General features: G+C 56.7%; 2 protein-coding genes across 2 annotated transcripts in view; one reads left to right on the top strand and one right to left on the bottom strand.

The window, feature by feature from the left end:
- EFCAB6 (EF-hand calcium binding domain 6) overlaps positions 1–9112 on the top strand; it is a 162406-nt gene extending 153294 nt beyond the window's left edge. Inside the window, exons 28-32 of the mRNA XM_090272278.1 lie at positions 3609–3839; positions 4710–4878; positions 6431–6615; positions 7252–7401; positions 8872–9112. Coding sequence (XP_090128404.1) covers positions 3609–3839; positions 4710–4878; positions 6431–6615; positions 7252–7401; positions 8872–8994 — 858 coding nt within the window. The 3' untranslated portion in view covers positions 8995–9112. The remainder of the gene's footprint in view (positions 1–3608; positions 3840–4709; positions 4879–6430; positions 6616–7251; positions 7402–8871) is intronic.
- A 7057-nt stretch (positions 9113–16169) lies between these two features.
- MPPED1 (metallophosphoesterase domain containing 1) overlaps positions 16170–23853 on the bottom strand; it is a 50610-nt gene continuing 42926 nt past the window's right edge. Inside the window, exons 4-6 of the mRNA XM_090275315.1 lie at positions 19967–20082; positions 17564–17677; positions 16170–16909 (exon numbers count right to left, since the gene is read on the bottom strand). Coding sequence (XP_090131441.1) covers positions 16791–16909; positions 17564–17677; positions 19967–20082 — 349 coding nt within the window. The 3' untranslated portion in view covers positions 16170–16790. The remainder of the gene's footprint in view (positions 16910–17563; positions 17678–19966; positions 20083–23853) is intronic.

Consider the following 23853-nt stretch of genomic DNA (forward strand, 5'->3'; position numbering starts at 1 on the left):
CCGAAAGCGGGGCCCGCGGCTCAAGGAAGCTTTCAGAAAAGGAGAGCGACTTTTGGAGCAGGTGGGGTGGGCAGCTGACGGGACCCCGCGGCTCTGCGGAAAGCCTGTTGTGAAAGGCGGCCGGCCTGGGTCTTTCTGGACATCCGTTAGGAAGTTGGGCCACAGGAGAGCCTGTCCTGGAGAGACCATGTAGATCCGTCCGTGGGGGTCACGTGAGGACTTCGAACGTGCAGCTGTGTTAGGGGAAGGGGCCATTAAACACCCGGAACACTCCGATGTGGCATTTCGGCATCTCTAAAGCCCCTTTAGGAGCTGAGAGGCGTGCTGGCAGAGGGTGAGGCAACCTTTCAGGCAGGGAGCCTTGGGTTTGAGCCCTGCTGCCGGGCTTCTCCAGAGCTGTGTACCTGGGGCAAGGTCCTCACCGTCTCTGAGCTTTGGCATCCGCCCCTAGGAAACGGGGATGCACAGGACCCCCACCGCACCCCAGGCTCCTCCAGGTGCCCTCTCCTCTGAGCAGGTGCAGCTCAGCCTTCCCCGCCTGCCCCTGTCCCCTCGGAGCCGCTCGTGCTGACTCCTCCTGTGGACGCGCATCAGGCGGACTGCAGCCTCTCCTGAGTGCACCTTTACCTGGAGGGGCTGGCCGCCTTGCCCTCCCCCGTCGCCTCAAGCTCTCTGGCGTCTAGTCAAGCCCTGGGGACCCTCTTGCATGTCCCACGATGTCCCTCAGTGCGGAACTGTCTGTCCTGGCTGCACAGCAAGCGCCCGAAGGCAGCAAGCCCCTTGCCATCCCCTGATAGGGGCCCTCTGTGCGCAGTATGGTGCGCGTCCTGGGAGGGCAGAGCGGGGCGGACCCCTGCCGCCCGTTATTCAGTGACCACGCTCCCTGCCGTGCAGGGGCACGAGGCCCTGGGAAGGCGCAGCAGGGGCCTGGCCTGGACGGGGGGGCTCCCGGCGGTTTCCCCGAGGCCCCAAGGCTCCGAGAGGAGGCAGGAGAGGCAGAGGGCAGTGCAGGCTGAGGGAATATTCGGGAAGCGGGAGCAGCGAGCGTACTGTCAGGCGGAGCTGCTGTCAGTGGGCACAACAGACACGCCCACCCTGTGGGGTCTCTGCTCCCCCCGGGGCTGGCGGAGAGTAAGCGAAACACGTGTGCGGGTGTGGGGGCTGGTAGGAGAGGCTCGGGGCAGCCCGGGAAGCTCCCCGAGGGGACCCCAGGCGGGCGGACAGGCGGCTGCCGGATGGCGGACAGGTTTCAGAGTTGGAGCCAACAGACTTTGCTGATGGACGTGCGTGGGAGAAGGAAGCGGGGGTGGAGGATGGAGGATGAGCTGGAAGTGTGCGGGCACTTCCTGTGTCGTCGCGTCCGTAGGGCGTGTGGTTGGGCTGCGTCTGAGTTTCGTAGCTGTGAGCCTGAGCCTGAGCCTGAGCGCGCACGGGCCACGCGATCCCTCCGCGGAAAATCTGGGCGCTTGCTGTGGTTCCGGCGTTGCCCAAGGGTTTCTTGGTATTCCTGCGCCACCCTCGGCTTTCAAGGTCCCTACCCATCTGTGTCACACCAGGGCAGGGCCTGTGCCTCTGGGCCCCAGGGGGGGCCTTCTCACTGCTCCTGTCGTCCCCCCCCCCCCCACATGGCAGCCAGACTCGGCCCTGACTCTGCGGTGGGCCTGGGGCAGGGGGGTTTGCGTGAGCCCTTACCCTGGAGCCGTGAGTCTGTGCCGCATCCCGGGCCTTCCCTCTGCCCTGTGTCCAGGCTCCCACAGTGAAGAGGACGAACACGGTCTCTGTGGTCCCGCCTTGGCTTCCTCTGCATCACGGATCATAATCAGGGAGGTGGTCGTCACCCTCACCTGCCCGAGGGGAAGGCCTGTGGCTGGGTAGACATCCTCTCTTTCGCGCTTCAGGATTTCACGGCATCCTTAAGCATCCACACCTGTCCTGTGCGTCTGTCTCGATAACATGACCTGCCTCCCGAGTCTCTCTGGAGCGAGCGGCAGGAGAGCCCCCGGACAGCCCCCTCCCCGCTCTGTCCTGAAGGCCCTGTGTGACTGATGCGATCAGGGTTGGGTTCAGCACTGTCCGCCCCCCCCCCCGTTCCCACGGGGCCCTGCCATTGTTCCGGGGGTCTGCTGGGGCCCCCTGAAGTCGAACAGACCCTTGTTGAGCATCAGCTGTGAACCAGCATTTGAAGTGGAATCTAGACCTCCCAGGCCAGGCCGGGAGATGTCACCTGCCGAGGTGGGAAGGTGGAGGGGAGCATCTGTCCTCATCTGTCCAGTGGTTTGGGGACTCTGCTGGAGGAGACAGGTGGGGAGCTGCCTCTGGTTTGGGGGGGTCGCTGCCCTTGAGGGTCGTGAGGTCTGTGGACACATGAGTGGCCACTTTCTCAAGGTCCTTCCCTTCTACTCCACCAAGTAGATTTTCCTCACTGACCAAACTTAAAGGAACGTGAGTCTCCACATCTGATCCGTGATGTTGAACTACAACACACACACAGGCACACGCACACGCGCACACATGGCGCCATCGTCAATTTCCTGGTTTTGAAGTTGTTACATAAGGTGGAACCTTTGGAGGAAATTGGGTGGAGGGGACAGGTGGCCTCTCTGTCCCATCCTTGCAACTTCCTACAAACCTATAATTATTTTTAAAGAAAAAGCTAAAAAAATAAATCAAGAATATTGTCCTCCGTGAGCCCCTTGTCCCCTCTCCGGGCCTGGAACGTGCTCCCCTCCTCCCTCACCCCTCGCAACTTCATTTCCAGAACCTCAAACACAGCGGGTCCTGGTCCCTACTCGTTTGCTGCAGGGAAGCCCCAGCGGAGCCCGGAGCGACTTGGGTTTCTGGCCCAGGCCAGGTGCCTGGCGAGGATGAGCCAGTCCCTCGCTTTGCTGGGGTGGGGGTGGGGGGCTGGGCCTCCACTGGGCCTCAGGGCTGTACAAGCCGATTACGCACGGGTGACCATTCTTCCTCGCTCCCGGAAAGCCCTGCAGTCACAGGAGGGGCTCACCGAGGGGGCTGCGTCTGTGCAGCGTGTGGCCCTGACCCAGCCTGTGACAGCTCCGCCACAGAGCCGTCAACCTCCCCCAGCTTTCCTGCGCCTCCCTTTTCAGCTTGTGGGAAGGCACTGCTTGCCCTCGGGGAGATAAACCGTGGGGGCAGCCGTGGCTGAGGGCTGTGTCACCTGCTGTGAGCTGCCGCCAGAGCTCAGGTGCGCCTGGAGGATGGGGAGAGTCCCGCTGGGCTGGCCCGGGACAGGGTGCACCAGCGCTTTGATGTGCATAGTCCCCTAAACTGCTTGTATGTGCTGCTGCTGGTCACTGTGACTGGCCACGAGGCTGACTGGCCCTCAGCTGCCCGCAAAGGGCCCCATTCAGTGAAAACTGCCCTGCGGAGCCACGAGTAGTCCTCCTGTCTCGCTTCTTCAGGTTTCCTGAGGCTTCCACCCCACGGGGCCGAATGGGTTTTTTCTTTCTTCATTTGTGTTATTGGCCTGGGCTTCAGACCCTGGCCCACAGGGGCGCTGCCTCTCCTCGCGCCCCTGCTCGCCAGCGCCGGGCAGATCCCGCGTGGGCCCTGCACTGACCCTGGGAAATGCCTCTGTTCTCCGCCAGTTTGACAGGCTCTGGAGCGAGATGCCGGTGGACATGAAGGGGAGGCTGAGGTACCTGGACTTCCTGAGCAGGTTCAGTGCGGAGAAAGCGGCGACCCCGCCGGGCGCTGGCAATTCGGCCAAGGCCCAAAGGGGCAGCGAGGTCCCCGAAGCCTCGGCAGGCAGCAGGTCTGCGGGGTCATCGCCCACCCGAGACCTGAGCGCAGGGACAAAACCGCGGAGGCACCTCTCCGTGAGTTCTCCGTCCCCGGGTTTCCCACGGTGCCTGGCACCAGGCCCGCAGGCCCCCTGGCCGGGTCTCTTGTGTTCCCGCGGGGTGGGGGTGACTGAGAAGGTGGCACAGAGTGAGCCTGGGGGGGATGCGGGAGAGGAACCCCCGGCGGGTCCTCGGGATTTGCCTGCCTGGAGGGGGAGGTGGGCGTGAGAGAAGGGGGTGGGTGAGGTGGAAAGGAGGCCTGGCTGGGGAGGGGAGGAGCGGGAAGATCGGATGCAGGAGAAGGACTGCGAGGCCAGGCGGGGCACTGGCATCCCAGAAAGCACAAGCCTGAGTAGGGGCCCCTGCGGGCGGGGCTGCCTGCCCAGTGTCCCGCGCCCCCCCCCCCCCCCGCCCCAGGGTTTGCCACACCCACTCCAGGGGTGAGCACGCTGAGGCTCTAAGAGGTGCCCGCACGTGTGCAGGGTCCCTCCGTCAGACACAGGCTGCCTAACCACACAGCGCAGGCCGGCACGCGGGCCACTGAGCCACACCAGCCAGGGCCTGGATCCCTTTTTTTAACGAGACTCTTCTTCTGGTGAAAAATGGGTCATTGTCACCTCACACACACAGCAGTGACATATTGGGTTAGCGTCTCTCTATATTTGAGTCTCGGCTACATATTTATTTCCAAGACGACCTGTGTTATCACGACTTGGCACAAACACAGCCCGCCCACGGAAAGGTGCAACGGCCCCGTGGCCCTCTGCATTTCGCTTTCCGTGTTATTTCCACAGCGACGCTCCCCGTGAATCTGCGAACCTCGCAACCCGGGCCACCTCTGTAGGCTGTCCCTACCCCTTCCGTTTTCAATCTTCCGTTCAAGGCGGCTTCTCTCTGTCCCGCCAGACGCCGGCCAGTGTGGGCCGGGGGCCGGGCACCCCACCGCTGCAGAACTGCGAGCCCATCGAGCGCAAGCTGCGGAGGACGGTCCAGGGCTGCTGGCGGGCCTTCCTGAAGGCGTGCAAGGAGCGGGACACGCGCAGGCGGGGCTTCATCACCACGGCCGAGTTTCTGGGTGCGTCCTGGTTCTGGTCCCCGGGGGGCACAGTGTCACCCCCCGGCGCGAGGCCGGTCCCTTGGAACACGACGGGGAGCATCTGGGTAGCGATGACAGGCTGGGCACCTTGACAAACACCAGGACAAGGACTCCTAACCACTGAGCCCCCATGACTTTCAGCGTGAGAGGGCACAGACTGGGGGTGGTCTCTGGGCAGCGTGTAAATGTTCACAGCCTGACAGTGAGGAGGGGAGACAGGCAGAGCGGGGTGGCTGGGGACACGCAAGCCCGCCCACCACGCAGCTCACCTTGACCTGCTGTGCATCAGTTTGATAAACTCCTCCAATTACACCCGTTTGATTTATACTTCTGCTAACCGGTGCACGTTGTTTACGCAACACTTTAATTCCATGGAAATAAATCCGACCCTGTGGCTCCTCTACTTAAAGGCCCCTCAGCTCCCCTTTTCTAGCCTAACATCTAGACCCCTTTTTTAGGAAAATGTTTTCCTTGGGAACCTCTACTATTAATACAAGTTACTTTTATTATAACCATGGCTTAAAAACATACAAATGAAACAAGGTATACACTCCGTTAGTGAACAGTTCCTACTCCAAAACACATAAATCCAATATAAAAATATGAACTCAATAATAAATGTTACGTTGATTCCATGGGACATGATTTGCTGGGCTGTATGCATGCGTGAGGCCCCCTGTGTTGGAGTTAATTCTTTTGATGTGAGCAGGTATTCACCTTAAACCAAAATCTGATGCCACCTGCGTCTCTTTTAATTACGAGTTGTCCCTCCAGAAGCAGCTCGGGCTTTCTAACTGGCCCAAGAATTGAGCGTGGGAGCCGGTGCGGAGCGGGGGGTGTGTTGATGTTCTGACACCAACGTGAGCCCCCCTCTGGGCAGCTGGGAGGACCACCCATGTGGCAGTGACGCGGTTCCAACCACAAAGCCAGACGCAAACCCTGATATCCCACACTGCTTGTCTCTCAAGCATGGCCCATGTATGTCAGGTTGGGTTTTATACATTTTAGATCACCATTGGCATGAAAACGCAAAATGGGTCCATTTGTACAGCCCAACAGTCTCTTGAGGGTCCATCGCCAAAGCCCGGTTGAGACGTACGTGGTCGGAGGGCCCAGTCTGAATGACAGGCCCCTCCTGCAGGCTCGGCCCTGACTCTGAGCCTTCCCTCGGGCAGAGCCCTCACTGGGGACACCCCTTCCTGACTCTGCTCCTGCCCTGCCTGCTCTCCGGTCATAGCTCACGCAGCATACGGCCCACGCTGCTGTGACCACTGCAATGCGGACCTCGCAAAACCGGCGCCGCAGGCAAACACCAGGACGGTGGGTCAGCGGGATGTGGGCCCCCCCCCACATCCTCACCGCCTTAGTTCGTTGTACGCACGTCTGTTTCTGTACCTGTCCAGCCAGCGCCCCCGAGCCTGCAAAGCAAAGGCCTGGCGCAGAGACAGCCCCTCCACGAGCGGCGAGGGAAGGGACGCGTGGAGGATGCGAGGTGGGCTGCCACCCACTGAGCCGATGCCTCTGTCTTTAGCTCTTGTGGAGGAATTCCACCTGGACCTCAGCAGAGAGGAGTGTCAGCGGCTCGTCCTGAAGTACGACCTGAAGGACGACGGGCACTTCGCGTACTGCGACTTCCTCCAGAGCTGCATCCTCCTGCTGAAAGCCCAGGAGACCTCGCCGATGCAGAGACTGAAAATCCAGAACGCCCATAAGATGGTACGGAAATTATGCCCAGGACACGTGCGGGTCTGGGGTTAAGAGGGGCTCAGGTTTCTCGCAGCCCCTTCATACAAAAGGTGGGCGTCGTGGATGCTAAGACGCCAGGCAGGGCCACTGGCCAGTGCAGACCACACACCTCAGATGTCCCCAGCCTCCCTGCCACCTCTGCATGGACCCCCACCCAGATTTCCTCTAGGCACATGCGTTCGGATATATCACATGCATGGCACGTGTGTGTACATATATAAGTGTGTCACGTTGTGTGTTGTAAGCGTGTGTATGTGCGACACATGTATGTACACACGTGGTGTGCCCGTGCGCTTGGGAAGCAGTCCTTTGCTGCTCCTTTTTCTCCATTTCTTAAAGGCCTGTCCAGCTCCAGGCAGTTTTCAGGTGAGCATGCAACCCCCGGGGGTCTTGGGCCCACGGCCCACCGCCAGCACGCCAGGCAGCTCGTGTCTGCGGGGGGAGAGCTGTGAGCGCGGTGAGGTCTCCGTCGGGCTCTGGGAGCACCGCAAACAGCTCAAAGTTCGCTTTCCTGGCAATGATGCAAAGATTTCCTTCTGGAGGCCTCAGACCGGGAACCAATAGCCTGAGTCCCAGGCCCTCAGCTCTGGTGGTGGTTTTTTCCAGAAAGAAGCTGGTGCTGAGACTCCGTCCTTTCACTCCGCGCTGCTGCGCATTCAGCCCCAGATCTTGCACTGCTGGCGGCCAATGCGACGCACCTTCAAAGCCTATGACCCGTGTGGCACGGGGCTCATCGGTGTGGCTGACTTCCGGAAGGTGAGCCCAGCTCCTGCGTGGCTGTTGCCTCTGAGCAGGAAGCAGGTGTCCCATGCAGAAGAGGACCCCGTCCCCACCAAAGGCCTGCGTGGGACGAGCTGTCCCAGACCTCACTTCCTCGGGACCCCCGGTTATCAAGGGCGTAGCGTGCTTCCCCCACCCGCAGATGTGGGCTCTCCCTCCAGAAGTTCTCTAGACCCCTGTGGGGACGCTCCTCTGTGCCCACACCGCAGCCCAGCTGCAGCGGCCCCTGGGCCCCACGGCGGGCTATCCCTGGGCCTCTGTGGGGGACCCAGGGCCTGCGTCTGCCTCACAAGACCCGCAGAACAGAACAGAAACATTGAGGTGCTGGAGCAAGGTCCCAGCTGTGGCCACTCAGGGGCCCGCAGAGACAGCCCTGCCTCATGGGAGCCCTGTGGCTCCCCACTGCCCTCCGTGAGGCAGGCCTGGCTCCCCCCACGGCAGGGTGGGCTACACCGCTGTCCTCTTCAGAGTCTGAACTCTGGTGCCTCTAATGCCCCATGAGAGAGTACACATCTCAGAGGCGCACGAGGTCTGTGGGGACAGCCTCCCACGGACAGGTGGCCGTGACCACACCCCCTCCAGGGGACCTTGCTCGGCCTGGAAGCTTCTACCTTGCAGGACCTTTGCTCTGTTTCTCCAGAGGAGAGAACCGGCCACCCCCAAGGGCGATGTACACCCCCCCTTTTAGAATAATGTAGAACACCTCGAACTTCTCCTCCAGAACATTAGATTGACAATCACGTGTCACCGCCAGAAAAAAACTCAGTCAAGATATTAAAGGCACAAAGGGTTTATCTCTGCTTCAACTAAAACTACAAAACCTTCCTTTCATGATAACAACCCCGGATGTCTAACCTCGGCTGGTGGTGGGCAGGGGGCTGCGTCCTCAGGGGGCCCGTGCCGGCTGCTGACCTCTAAGGGGCCTGCCCGCCACCTGCCCTGCAGCTCCGCCAGGGACGCAGGCCTGCTCCCTGCTCTCACGGCCCACCCTGCCGTCCAGTTCTCATGTCAGTCTCCAGGCAAAGACGGGTGGGCGGCCGCGGGAGGGTGCCGCCTCCTTGGTTACAGGTGTAATCTTTGCTTTTTGTGCATGAGGGTGCCTATCTGTTAGGATTTGTTTCAGCTGCATATAACAGGAGGGGAAAAATCAGCAATAGCTTCAACATGGTGGGCGTTTATTTCTCTCTTGTGAGAGAGGTCGGAAGTCCAGAGCTGGGTGGTGGCTGGGACGTCACCTGCCATTAACCCTTGAGGTTGCCTCAGGAGAGGGGGTGGGGAGGAAAACATGTGTGGGGGGGTGGGATAGGGAGAGAAAAGGAGACGGGGCAACGCTGGAGGGGAGGTGTTCAGTCCCGGGCAGAGGGGTGTGTCCCCAGCCCCTCCCTGGCAGTCTGCCTCCTCGAGTGGCGCCAAGACAAGCCGGGGCCCCTCCTTCCCGTCTCGCAGGTCCTGAGACAGTACAGCCTCAACCTGTCGGAGGAGGAGTTCTTCCACATCCTGGAGTATTATGACAAGACCCTGTCTTCAAAGATCTCCTACAACGACTTCCTCCGGGCCTTCCTGCAGTAGGCGCCCACTGCCATGCGCCCGGCGTGGACAGACGGGGACCGCAGTGCCTGTCCTCAAGGCCGACAGAATCACGTGACCCGGGAGGTTTCACGGACTTTCCAGAGTATTTCCAGACACGAAACCCAGCCCCCACCGAGCCGGCGTCTTTCCAGCTGTCTCGGTGCCAGCATCAGGGCCTGCCTCTCCGGGTGGCCTTGGCACTGCCCTCCCCCCACCAGCCTCAGGACCCCCTCCCTCACTCATCTGAGCAAATAAAAATGTTAGTCATTGCGGAAATGATTGTTGAGACTTCAGAAGAGCCACCAGGGCCGTGATACTTAAACCTTGGAGCTTCTGGAGGTTTCATTCGTCAGAGCCCGCTGTGTGGCTGGGGGACACGGAGGGTCCCCTCTTCCCCTCTGGGCCCCAGTGCCCCCTCATCCTCCATCAGACCTGACCTGCAGCTGCCCCTCAGAGTCAAAGCCAGCAGACAGCGAGGCCAGGCCATTGCCTGGAGGCAGCAGCCCACGTCCAGGCCGCACTGCCGACCCCTGCTCCTTGCCGGGCCCTGCATCCCAATCAGGTGTCACGTATGAGAACAGCCAGAGAGATGGAGATCGCCGTGGACAGACTCAGCAGCCGGCCGCCGCGATCAGGAAAGGGTGCGTGAGCCGGCAGAGAGCATGCGCGCAAATTGAAAGGCAAAGCGAGAAAGAGAGAAGGGAAAATTCTATAGCAACATGTCCTTCAGAAACAAGGAGAGATGGTTTTATAGAATCAGAAAACTTGAAGAGAGGTGAATTGAGATGATCCAGTCTTACAACAGAAAATAAATAAAGGAAAAGGACAGAGCCTCAGGGACCCGTGGCGTGAAGTCAAATGCACTGGCATATCCACACAATGGGACTCCCAGGAGAGAAATTTCCCAAACTTGAAGGAAAATGTGAAGCTGCGAACCCAGGAAGCCCAGTGAACTCCCAGGGGGGTACACCCTCAGATCCCCACCCAGACCTGTCCTGTCAAAGGTATGATCATCCCAAGGGATGCAGAAAAAGCATTTGACAAAATTCAGCATTAATTGACAAGAAAAACTTTAAACAAATTGGGTCAGAAAGGAACTTCTTTAACTGAATAAAAGACATTTACAAAAACTATATGCCCTGCCCGGGTGGCTCAGTTGGTTGGAATGTCATCCCACACACTAAAAGGTTGTGGGTTCGATCCCTGGTTGGGGGGCGTATGTACAGGAGGCGACTGATCAATGGTTCTCTCACTCCTCTCTCTCTTGCTCCCTTCCTCTCTCTTAAATCAATAAATATATCCTCCAGTAAGGATTAAAACAAACCCACAAAAACTAGAGCTAATATGGGTTCGATCTTCCAGTCAGGGCACATCAGAGAAGGAAAACTCTGACTCCAAAACACCTCCGCTGCCTTGCGGCATACCTCTTCAGGGGAAAGGCTAAGGGAGTAAACCCCGACAGAAAATCTGGAGCCGGAGTCCCTAAGGCGGTTCGACGTTCGTAGTCAACACCGGCAACTCCTGCGGCGCACCTGAAGCCAAGCTGTATTGACTCCGTCTTTCCCTTGGACCCTTCAGCTGCGAAGAGAGGGGGGGTCTGCTGCATGGGCAACAGCAGACCCTCCATATCACCCTGCCCAGGCTCTGTAGCTTCAGCTTCACTGGAGAGGACACTCCAGCGTCATCACAAGATGTCGATTCAACACGGGAGGAGACAGATACCGTGTCACTCCCGAGTCGGACTGCACAGCCATTCTCGGCGGTGCAGATAGACTCTTAAGAAGCTACACCATCGTCTCTCGAGACGGACGGCTGCTGACGAATATGGTAGTGAAGGGTGAGAGAGGCTGCTTTCCCCTGAGGCCAGGAGCAAGGCAAGCATGCTCCCTCATCACTTTTATTCCACATTGTACCGCAAGTCCCAGCCAGTGCAATAAGACAAGAAAAAAAAAAAAAAAAAAAAAAACGAGGAAAAACAAAAATGGAAAGGAACAAATAAAATTGTCCCTATTTGCAGACGAGGTGGTCATCTACGTAGGAAATTCCAAAGAACACACCAGAAAAACTAAGGTAACTGAATTACAAGATCAATCCACAAAAGTTAGTCACATGGCCCAGGGAAGAGCTGGAACGTGAGTTTATAAAACAGTGCTATTTCTAATATCCCCCTCCCAGGGAAGTCCTTAGGTATAAATCTTAACAAAGGTGTGCAGGATCTGTATGAAAAATGCAAGCATGAATGAGAGAAATCAAAGATTTAAATACATGCAGAGAGAAATGGGTTTTATGAATTGTGAGACCCAATGTTTTTAAAATATCACTTCCCCACTTTGGTCTGTAGATTCGATTCAATCTCAACCAAAATCTTAGCAGGATTTATGTATGTCAAGTTAATTTTAAAATGTGTGTGGGAAGGTAAAGGGACTAGAGTAGCCAAAACAATTCTGAAAAAGAAGAACAAAATTGGGGATTCACATCACCCAATTTCAAGATTTACCCATAAAGTTATAGTAATCAATAGAGTATGATATTGGGGGGGAACAAAAACAAAACAGACTATATAGATCAATGGAAAAAAATAGAGAGCCCAGAAATACACCCACACAAATGCCGTCAGCTGATTTTAGACGGCTGTGCAAAGGCATTTCAATAGAGGAACAGTATTCATATGCAAAACTGTGAAACCTGACGGATACCCTCGCACCTCACACAGGAACGAACTCCAAATGCATCATAGACCCGGCTGTAACACACAAAAGTAACGCTTCTGCAGGAAATCGTCAGCGAGAGCCTGCTTGACCTTGGGCTTGGCAATGAGTGATGAGCACAATCCCTAAAAGAGAAGATTGATAAATTGCACTTTGTCAACGTTAAAAACTTTCTCCGAGAAACTGTTAAAAAATGAAAAGACAGCCCACAGAGTGGAAGAAAAGATTTGCAAATCACACACTCAATTAAGGCCTTGGATCCAGAGCATAAAGAGCTGTTAAAGCTCAAAAACAGCCCCATTTTTAAGGAAGAGGACAAAAGATCTGAACAGACACTTCACAAAAGAGTGGATGTGAACGGCAGATAAACATAAAGACATTTGACACCATCAGCCGTTAGGGAAATGGAAATTAAAACCACGTGGCTAAATTTTTAAGTGGACAACACTGAAGTCCGATGGGGGCGCGAACTACTGGGGAACTCACTCCCTGCCGGTGGCGTTGCCAAAGCCGTTGTGGAAAACTGTGTTGTTAAAAGCAGGTTCCCACAAACCCACCCAGAAGGGTGTTCTGTGAAATGCTCGAGGTCACGAGGAAGGACCGAGAAACTCACAGACGGCAGGCACCTGAAGGGATGTGGCAACAAAAGCAACGTGGAATCACGGACCACATTCTGGGACAGAGCAGGGATGGGAGGGGATAAAAAACCATTGAAATCCGAATAAAGAACACAGGTTAACAGTGTTACACAGGTGTTAATCTCTTAGTTGGTAAACCTGCTGTGGCTATATTAACGTTAGAGGAGACCAGGTGAAAGGGATAGAGGAACTCGTGGCTATATTGACGTCAGGGGAGACCAGGTGAAAGGGATAGAGGAACTCTGTACTCTCTGTACAACTCTTCTGTAAATCTAAAATCATTTCAAATAAAAAACTTTTTTTGTAATGGGAAACTTATTTCCTGTTGTTCAGGACCCAGCCAGGCTCCTTCCTCCAGGAAGCTTTCCCCGGTTTCCCTGACCCTGTCTGCCACTCTCTGGGCCCCAAGCACGTAAGACCAGAAGGAAGGGTTCAACTTCTTCTCTGGGATCAGAGGAGCCTTCCAGAATCCTGTGCAAGCGCCCAAACAGCAGGGCCTGACTCCTGCATCTTGGAGAGCTTCATAGTCTCAGCCTTCAAGGGGAGAAGGGCCCCTATCTAAGGCCTTCCAGGACAAGCCCCGAGCTGGCTGGGCAGGTGTGGGCCAGGCTGGGAACTCTGGGTGGCCTTAGAGGAGAGCGCTGCATGAAGCCCTTGCGCACAGAGCGTGTCACCTCCCCTAGCTTATTCAAGGGGCTAGTTTCTCCTGGGAATCTGGTCCCTGTGGAGGTTCAAGGATCAGGGCCATGGAAGTCGGATTGCAGGAAAGAGCAGCTGGGGGCAGGGCTCCCTGAGAGTGGACCTGTCATAGGGCAGAGGGACAGGGAGGGGAGGCAGCTGGCTGGGTTTGTCCACTGGGCTGCCACGAGCAACAGGAGGCTTATGTGGGACCCCATCCTGTATCATTGTCCCCTCATGCCGTGGGGACGCCCAGGGAAAGGCGGCTGTGAGTGATCATGAGCCCAGAGGGCGGAACCCTGAGAGCTGAGGCACAGGGTGCCCCTGCCTTCACCGCTGTGCACTCCGGGACGAGGGAGAGCCCGTCCGCACCCAAGGCGGCAGGAGCAGACGGCTGGGCTGGGCGCACCTGCGCCGCATAAGAGCTGGTGGCCCGGGTGCTCTCTGGCGGCCCCTGCAATGCCACAGCGCTGCCGGCTGTGGCAGCAGCCACAGAGGCTCCCTGCTCCCGCCCTGGAGCCGTACACCCTGACTGGCCTAGAGCAGCAATGGGGGTCCCTCAAGTCCAGCAACTCCTCCTCATGGCCCAGGGTCGGGGATCCGAAGCCCAGGACGGGTTGTTGTAGGCACCCGCAAGGCCTTGGTGGAGGGAACTCTTTGGGGGGGAGGTTGTTACATAGGAGGCTCATGAAGAGGCTGCCCCCTCTGTGTGCCCCTCTCGGAGGTGGTCTCTGCCCCAAGGCTTCGGTTATGACCCTTAAATGCAAATCTGCAGAGAGATTCCTCCTCCTCCTCCAGGTCCATTTATCAGCCTGGCCCTGGACCGCATCCCTGCACATCCGAAGGGCACCTCCAGCTCACGAGTCCGAACAGAACACAGCGCCCCTCCTCCAACCTGTACTTCCTGCTCCCAGGCTCCGCCTCCGTGGCTGGCAGCCAACACCCTTTGCCATCCTCGGCGCTCCCTCACCCCCTCCCCCACCCCCATTCCTCATCAATCCCACCTCCTAACCCTATCGCCAGCACCTCTGCCACCTCCCTAGTCCGAGCCAGGCCCATGGGAGGTGCTCAGTGAGTGTTCGTGGAGGGGATGGATGGATGGATGGTGGGTGGTTCGGTCAATGGGTAGGCTAGTGGCTGGGTGTATTGATAAATCGATGGATGATTGAAAATGGCAGAATTTTTGCAGCTTTGGGAGCTTGGAGCCTGGAGTCATTATACTCGCCAGGGCTTTTCTTGGGCAATACCTGGACCCCTAGTTTGACAAGGGCTGGTCACGCATGCTGCTTCCAGGAAGAGCCCAGAGCAAAGGCCATCTGGAGGCGCTCTGTTTGGGGACATCAGGCCACCAAGGTATCTGAACACAACAGGGCACAGAACTGCCCATGCCAGCCACCTCTGAGGTCCCCTGGAGCCCCCGGCTCCTGGGACGCTGGAGCGAGCAGGAGGATGCCAGTCACTGGCCTGTGGGAAGAAGGTCTTTGGCCTCAGAAATCTGTCCGGGACGCAGGACGCCACCGGAAGGACACCGCCCCCTCCCCAGCGCCCCCACGACACGCAGAGACACACACGGAAGAGACGCCATGCGGATTTCTTTATTTATACAAAGACTTTATTGTCTGACATGCTCGACAAAAAAAAAATTATAGCCACAATCAAGTTAATGCCAAAATGATTGAGGAGCACACCACCCGCTTTCATACCTCAAGGACTTTTAATGATTTTTTGTAAGTAACAGCTGCCTTCATAACTTTTCTTTTCCACATAAAAATACACCATATTCTGAAGATACCTTAGGAAAAATTTTTTTAAGTGTATAGATCTTGGTCCACATAGAAACTCAGTAGAGGTGACTGTAAGGGCCTTGTGTTTTCTCCGCCCCACGTGGGCACACACGTCACACGTCTGGGGCACCTGGAGACCTTGTAAACAGCCCCGGTGACCAGCAACCCCTTAGGCCAAACAAGTCCCAAAGCCCTACACCCCACAGTGCGCAGCTGGCCCGGGCCCCCACAGGGCTGCTGCAGGCTCCCCAGACAGTGACCGTGTCCCACAGGGACCCTGCTGGGAAGAGAAGGAATGACGGTCTTCAGGGTGCCAGGATGCTGGGCTCAGAGGACAGGATCCCTCAGGACTCCCTCTGTGAGAAACAAACCGGACAGGTTCTGAACAGGACCCTTAAATTTTAAAAAAAAAGCTTAGACCACACAGTGCCTTGGGTGGTGGTGAAGCAGGGACTGTGAAGCCAGAGACCAAGATTCAAATCCTGCCTCTGCCCATGTTGAGCTGTGCACCCTCAGGCAGGTTACCTTGCCTCTCTGATCTTTATCTCTTTATCTCGAAAATGGGGCCCAGAGTACCCCCCTTACAGGACTGGCTGAGGATGAAACCAGACTGTAACTGCAAAGGGCATGTTAAATGCTGGTTCCCAGGCCTGGGGCTAGGGCGAGATGAATAGGGCCCTCCTCTCAGGGGCACAATTTAAGGGGGGGGGCAAAAAACTTGGTAAAGACAATACATGATACTATTTTAATGTAATATTTTTCAAAATCAAAATTGATGCAAAAAAAAAAAAGAAACTCCACAATCAACAAAATACTCAAATTTCACGTGGGGACAGACTCCGACCCTGCACACGCCTCTCTTGTCTCACCTGCCTCACCGTGGCAGGCCCAGCGGGGGCCCCTCCCACACAGATTCAGCCCCAATCCCTGCCCCCACCCCATTCGGTTTTTAAAAGTAAAAGAAGCCCCCCTGCCGCTCTGTCCCTATGCCACCTGCCATTAAAGGACCGTGACCCCTTTGGCCATCCTCAGCTGTGGGCAGGCCAGGCAGAGTCCAAACGATGTGAGGGAAACCCCAATGAGGGATGGAGCCCGTTCAAGGATGGTAGTGAGAAGCACAGGATCCACTCATTAAATTAAGAGGGGCGCGTGCACGTGTGTGTGTGTGTGTGTGTGTGTGTGGTGCACGGGCACATACATGTGGCCGATTCCCTAGGCCTGTGGACCCTCCAAGCTGTTGAGTTCTGCAGAGCAGCGCAGCCTCCATGGGGCCAGGGGTTGTCCATGACTCGGGAACCCTCCAGCTGGCCCTGGGCACTCAAATGGCTCATGCTCTAAAACCAGCCACCCCACCCCCACCCCCACAAATCATCCAGGCCCTGAGCAACAGCCTGGGACGCACGGGCCATTGTTCAAGCCGGCAAAGACGCCCACGGGAAGAAAACAAGGGTACGCACGACACGAGGCAGCAACGTGCAGGCCTGGCAGGTGCAGTCGAATTCCTGAGATGTCCCCGAACGTGCCCTCGGAGGGCCTGGGCGGAAAGGAGGGGCTGTTTGCACCCGACTATAAGACCTCCCCCACCCCCAGCCCTGGGGCTGGCAGCCACACAGGCCCTCGGTTAGAGGGAGATTTTGTGCAAGAACTTCCAAAATCTGTCCAACAGCAGTCGCCTCCCGAGCCCACGAAGGTGTTCAGCTGTGAAGGGCGAAGTTTCAGTCATTTCCCGAACATGGCAGGGCCACCGGCTTGCTAGGTCCTTTAACCAGGTACACACAGAATGTACACACAGAGAATGGGAGTGAGCACAGAACCCCCAACGGGACCCACAAGGGGTGAGATTCTTCATTCCAAGGCCTCAACTCATCTGCTGGGCTGGTCCGCGCGGCCAGACGGGTTGTCCGCGTGGAGGGAAGGGTTGGGGGTCCGTGCTCTCAGCCGGACGTGCGTCACTGCCGCGGGCGGGGGGCACTGGGCCGGCAGGGCAGTCAGGAGTTCCGGGGGGTGGGGAGGTCGATGACTATGGGTGGGTTCACGGGCTGGTAGTTCACGGTGCACACTGACGCGTTCACATAGGTGGTCGTCCCATCCGCCATGACACCGTACCCTGGAGAGGAAGCACACGCCTGTCAAGGCTGAGGGGTGAGGCTGGGATCTGGAGTAGGGAGGGGTCTGGGGGGGGGCAGGAGGCAGGGGCACTCAGCCACATGGGATGAATATGTCTGGGGCGAGCTCTCGCCTATAAATAGAGATTATGACAGATGCTCTTCCCAAGGCTGCTGCAAGGATCAATGAGATAGTAATCCATATATAGTGTTTAGCTCAGTGTCTGGAAAGCACGCAGTGGGACATCATCATTGACATCATCGCCACCATCACCATCACCGTCACCATCACCACCATCATCACCGCCACCATCACCGCCACTACCACAGTCACCACCACCATCACCATCACTGTCATCACCACCATTACCATCACTATCACACCATCACCACCACCATCACCATCACCACCACCATCACCACCATCACCATCACCACCACCATCACCACCATCACCATCACCACCATCATCACATCACCATCACCACCATTACCATCAGTAGCATCATCATCATGAACACCAGTGGGTCATTTCCCTCCAGTGCAGAGATCAGGGAGGAGGTGACTGGGTTAAAGGGAGGTGAGATGGCCCCACTAAAGGGCCAGTGAGAAGCCCCCAGCATGCGAGGTCTCCCTCCCCTGCCCCACACGCTGACCTTCGTGGATGTGGCCGAAGACGTGCAGCCGTGGCTGGACGCGCCTCTGCACCGTGTTGAGCAGCTCCACGCAGCCTACCCGCTGCATCTTCTTGGGGACCCAGTCCAGGAAGCCTGCGCCAGGGAGACAAAGGAGGGCAGTGAGCCCAGCCCCAAGCCCCACGGACCCCAGGCAGCAGCTTTTGCAGCCTGAGAGACTGGGGGTTCTGGACTCACAGGCCTGGCTGTAGCTCCCCCCCACCCCCACTGCTGGCACGCTCTTCTTAGCCAGGCCCTGCCTCAGCCTTCAGGGGAAGTGGGGTCTACCATGTACCACCTGGGGCCGTGCAGCCTCGCCCTCCTTCTCTGCCAGCCACACGTAGAGCCACGATTACCAAAGCCCAGAGCGGGCCAGGCACGTGGGGTGGGGTTGCTTGGTACCTGTGAGCCCCCCGACTATTCATGCTTGAAGCAGTCTCAAGGGCAACAACCACCCATTGCCGAGCTAAGCAAATTGAGGCCTGAGAGGGACAGGAGAGACGCAAGGGCATCCCGGTGGCCAGCAGCAGAGAGGAACCCAGGAGCGAGAGTTGCATGTCAAAAACTTTCTAAACAAATATCACAGAATCATGAAAATGAACTTCATTCAGTGCAGTGTGGCTCACATGGCCATGGCTGGGTCCGCTTGCATGCCCGCCTCCCGGAGCTGCCATATGGCGGCTGCTTGTTATCCTCACATGGCTACACGAACCAAGAATAATTGATTTCTCCAGGCGAGCACCTAGGTCCCTCTCGGCCCCTCTCTGTTGGTGGGGGGTGCACAATGGGTTTTTACAACTGCTGGTAGCGGGGAGGGGGGGTCCCTTGACTCAAAGAATTGGGCACAGAGGAAGAGACAGGGAGGGGGAGAGACTGAAGCAGAGAGAATGAAAGAAGCGGGGAGAGGAAGAGAAGAGGCAGGAAGTGGGCAGGCGGGGAGCAGGCCTGGGGCAGATGTCTGGTTTAAGTCCGAGGATCTGCTCTGTACTTGCTGTGTGACCTTGGGTAGGTCATTTAACCTCTCTGTGCCTTGGTCTCATTCAACAGTGCATCCAACAACTGGGCTGGGCTAGGCACACAGGCACCCCCAGAGCAGAGCTGTGTGTTGTGTGAGGCAGGTTTCGGGGGTGGGGGGGCGGCGCCTGCGGAGAGCAGGACTCCCAAGGATACCGTTTGGATGGACGGACTGAGGATGAAAAGGAGGGAGGAGGAGGCCACCGTGCCCCAGAGCTGCACCCTAAGTGCCCTGTGACAACGAATGTTGAAGGGCACCCATCCCAGGGGTCAGCAGGCTTCCCGGGGAGCTAACGCAGCCCTGCGTAGTCTGTTCTGTGGCGCCCCTAAAGCTTAGCAGGGCCCTGGGACCCAGAGCTTTCTCCATCTGGAAACAGGGACAGCAAAGCCTTCGGCCTCAGCGCTTTGTGGGGGTGAAGAGAGGTGTCACGGCACTGGCTAGGCCTGGCACACAGTGGGCGCCCAGGCAGTTCCTGCACAGGCGTGCGGGGCCACCCCTACCCCCTCCCTCCCCGCCCTGCCCCCCCAGACCCCATTCTGCGGGTCACCTCCCCTGTCAGCTCCCCAGGCCTCCTCTGACAGCCTTTGTCTCTGCCTTTACTCTGGGGCTTCCCTCACCCACGGGGCTTAGCCATTCTGGGCCCCGCTACCGGGGGCCTGGCGGCCTGCAAGCCCTGGGGCAAGCCCTGCGGAGGGTGAGCCCCTGATGCAGCGCCCCCGCCGGCCTGGCCGGAGCCCCAAGGGAGTGACGGCAGACAGGCTGGTCTGGGCTGAACTGCCAGGGGTGTGAAGGTCACTGTAAGGACGGGGGGCCACAGAGGGCGCAGGCACAGCACGGCATCAGCGACAACGCAGAGAACCCCTCCCGCCGCTGTGAGGCGTGGCGTGGGAGGGGCAAGACGCGGGCTGGGGGCCAGGGCGGAGGTCGTCAGGGAGACGACAGCCTGAAAGTGCCAAGTGCAGCGAGGGGGCGGGACCCACAGGCACTGGGGCCCGTTGGGGTGGGTGGGGGAGGCCCCCAGGTGTCTTACAGGGTGAGGGTGCGGGAGGTGGGGCCTGTGAGAGCGGCCCTCTTGGAGGTGGGTGCCCAGGGCGCGGGCTGGAGGGAGCAAGTCCAGCTCCCAGCTCAGGCGATCAGGGAGCCAGTGGGATGACTCGTCCCTGATGCCCCAGCAAACTGGGCTCAGAACTAGGCGGACGGGGGCTTCCCTCACCCCCACCCGCAGCGTCCTGCCTGAGAGAGAGCCGGGGCTGGGGCGGGGCTGGAGCTGGGGTGGCCGCTGGGCCTGAGGCTGGGGCTGGGGGCGGGGAGGGGTGGAGCCGGGGCTTGGGCGGGGCTCCGCTGGGACTGGGGCGCTGGCTGGCTCTTACCCAACGGGGGTCCGTGCGTTATCAGGACATCCACGCCTTCAGGAATGAGGTTCCACTTCTCCAGCAGTGCTTGTCCTCGCGGGAGGTTAAAGCCCCAGCCGTAAAACCAGGGCTGCCTGTGGGGGGAAAGCAGGAGGTTCAGAGGGCGCTGGTGAACGAGGGGGGCAACCCCAGGACGGGGCAGCAGGCAGGGCACCGGGCACCGGGCCCCAAACCGCCATCGGGACCAGCTTGATGCCTAGAAACTCCGATCAGGATGAAGGTGGGATTCACCTGGACTTGGCCAGAGTAGGGGCAGTGGGGCATTCCAGCACTGTCTTCCCTTTTCCCTCTTGCTTAACTGAAGTTGCTCTTTATCTATGATGAACAAATATTATTTATGCAATAAAAACTGAAAGTGAACTTCCGGCCAAGATGGAGGCCTAGACAGACACGGTGCGTCTCCCTCCACAACTAGGAAGGAACACAACTACCTCAAAACTAGAGATAACCAGAAGTTCCAGAAAATCAAGCTGCATGGAAGTCCAGCAAACAAAGATATAGAGAAGAAATGCTCATCCAGACAGGGAGGAGGGGCAGAGCCAGGACAGAGAGGATGCAGTGTGGTGACAGTGGCAGGCTGGCGGAAAGCACAGCCACACGCTTTAAAAAGTCGGGAGGGACACCTGGGGAGCGCTCCCAGCACCAGACCAGACCGCTCAGCTCATGGTCCCAGCGCTGGGGAAAATCAAGCCTCATTGCTTCTGACTGTGCAGATCAGGGGGGGTTGGGGCGGAGGCAGAAACTGCCAGTCTCTCAGCAGAGTCCGCTTGTTTAAAGGGCCTCCATGATCCTAGAACGTCCGCAGACCCACCCACTCTGGGAACAATGGCCAGGGCAGCAGCTAGAGAGGCGCCAGTCCCATATGGAAGTGGGAGAGGTGCCTGGAAAAGGGGTGAGTGCTGAGCAAACGGCATTGTTCCCTCTCTGACTCCTCCCCCACACACAGCGCCACAATGTGGTGAAACGGGTCGCCCATACTGACGAATCCCTAAGGCTCCGCCCCTTACAACATCACAGGTGCAACAGCTCTACCTAAGACACAGAGGCAAACAAACACAGGAGCCGGTCAAGATGAGGAGACAGAGAAGTACGGCCCAAAAGGGGGAATGGATCAAGGTTCCAGTGGGAGAACTAAGCAATGAGGAGATAGCCAACCTCACATATGCAGAATTCAAAACACTGGTGATAAAGATGCTCACAGACTTGACAGATATGCTTGAGTATGGCAAATGCCTAAGGAAGAAGTGAAGGCTATGCTAAGTGAAACAAAGGAAAATCCACACAAAACCAATCATGAAGGGAAGGAAACCGGGGTTCAAATCAATGATTTGGAACTTAAGGAAGAAAAAAACAGTCAACTAGTACAGAATGAGGAAACAAGAATTTTTTAAAATGAGGAGAGGCTTAGGAACCTCTGAGACAACTTTAAACGTGCCAACAGCTGAATCATAGGGGTGCCAGAAGGAGAAGAGGAAGAGCAAAAAAGCTCATGTGAAAAAATAATAAAGAAAAACTTCCCAAATTTGGTGAAGGAAATAGACATACAAGTCCCAGGAAGCACACAGAGTACCAAACAAGCTAGACCCAAGGAGGACCACACCAAGATACATCATAATTAAAATGCCAAAATTTCAAGATAAAGAGAGAATCTTAAAAGCAGCAAGAGAAAAGCAGAGAGTTACCTACAAAGGGGTGCCTATAAGACTATCAGCTGATTTCTCAAAAGACACTTTGCAGGCAAGAAAGGACTGGCAGGAAGTATTCAGTTTAATAAAAAGCAAGGACTTACAACCAAGACTATCCTACCCAGCAAAGCTATGATTTAGAAAGGAAGGGCAGATGAAGTGCTTCCCAGACAAGGTAAAGCTAAAGGAGTTCTCATCACCAAGCCATTATTATATAAAATGTTAAAGGGACTTATTTAAGAAAAAGAAGATCCAAATTATGAACATTGAAATGACAACAAAGTCGCAACTATCAACAACTGAATCTAAAAAATAAAAACAAATCTAACTAAGCAAACCAGAACAGGAACAGAATCACAGGTATGGGGATCATTAGGAGGGTTATCACCTGGGAGGGGGGAGGGGGAGAAATGGGGAAATGGTGCAGGGACTGAGAAGCATAATCGGTTGGTACAAAACAGACAGGGGGAAATTAAGAATAATACAGGAAAGGGTGAAGCCAAAGAACTTATATGCCCGACCCATGGACATGAACTAAGGGGGTGGGATTGCTGGAGGGAAACAGGGTACTGGGCAGAGGGGAGCAAAGGGAAAAACAAATTCGGACTACTGTAAAAACATAATCAATAAAATATAGTTTAAAAAAATGAAAGTTAAAAAATCGGATTTTGCTGAAGACCTTTCTTGCTCCAAGCCTTTCTAAGGAAATTCACAGAGAAGATTCTCACCTGCCCCCATGGCTGAGTGGGTTCCGGGTGGAGGACGCTCATTCCTGCTTCTAGCTGAAGCCCCAGCCTGGGGCCCAGGTAGGGCCGAGCCCATCCCCAGCTCTAAGAGCAGGAACAGAGGGACAGAGGGACGCAGGCCAATAAGTGACGTCCCAGCCTTTGCCCAGCCAGGACCTAGACCCATCAATGCAAGTCATTCCCCTTGACTGGCTCAATGTTGAATGTGTGGCCTCAATCCTTCCAAATGGAGGGCATCCCCGACATTTCATTTTATGAGAGAAGAGGACACGCCATCCTCTGTATAAACCAGCATGGCCCCGGAAAGCCAGCTGGACCGAACTGCAGCAGACACCCACCCCACTGCTGAACATCTCAGTCCTCGAAAGCCATTTGAATTGGGTTTTCAAAAGCATCCTAAGAATCCCTTAGGCTTACATCATCGTAAGGTCCTAAGCTGTCACTGTAGCGGAAGGCTCCCGAGTGCTGGGTGAGTGACACAGAGACATCTGATCCGGTCACAGGGAGAAGTAGGGAGGGGCAGCCTAGGAGGGACCGGCTGAGAAGCTGATTGCCTCCAGAGTGCATGGAATTATGGGCGAGAAGATTTGAAATAAAAGAAGGACTCTCTGGCCCTCTCTTCCCCGAGGACGCCTGGATGCTGGTGCTGCAGCCGCCTGCATTTCCCAGCGGACGGTATTTTGGACGGGAAGGAACTCTGGGCACACACAGCCTGGGGCCGGGCTGGCCTGGCAGAGGGGGGCAGGGTTATTCTCTGGGTGTTCCCCAGGGGACCGGCTCTGAGGCAGAAGCCTGCCCGTCTTCCGGAATTGTGTAGCTTTTGTGTATTGTGTTCTTTTGGTTTATAAACTTAACCCTATAGAAATAAGATAATTAAAACTAAGGGGGGCGGGGGGGGGGGGACTGCTAGAACTCAGGTGTTAAGAGTTCAGCCTTAATGGACAGGCTTAAGTGATTAAAGCTGTAACCAAGGAGTTAAAGAGTTCAGCCTTAATGGGTAGGCCTCAGTGACTCATTTTTGTGGAAAGCTGTTATTCCAAAATTGTGACGCTTTTGAGTAAAGGCTCCTTTCTTCCACCACCAAACTCCGGCCTCTGGAATGTTCTTGGAGCGTGGCGGGGACAGCGGGACCCCCACCTGTAGTTCGCTGATGGGAGGGGAAGGTGGGAACGCTGTGATGCCCGGAAACTGCGCCCCAGTGAGCCCAGCCATTTAGAGCTCAGTCATGTTTGTCACCGTCGCCACCTCTATTTTTTCAAGCTCTGCCCCCGCCTTGCTTCCCGCCCTGTGTGCCCGGCACCAGCCCTGGGGAGGGCAAATAAATGGGGCGTGAGAGGGGGCTCAATGGATGAATGCATTTGTTAACAGATGTCACAGCACTTTTCCGTTGCCTTGGGATTGCTGCTGAGAAAGA

This window comes from Furipterus horrens, unplaced genomic scaffold, assembly GCF_987537825.1.
Source record: "Furipterus horrens unplaced genomic scaffold, mFurHor1.1.pri manual_scaffold_4, whole genome shotgun sequence".
NCBI classification, from domain to species: domain Eukaryota; kingdom Metazoa; phylum Chordata; class Mammalia; order Chiroptera; family Furipteridae; genus Furipterus; species Furipterus horrens.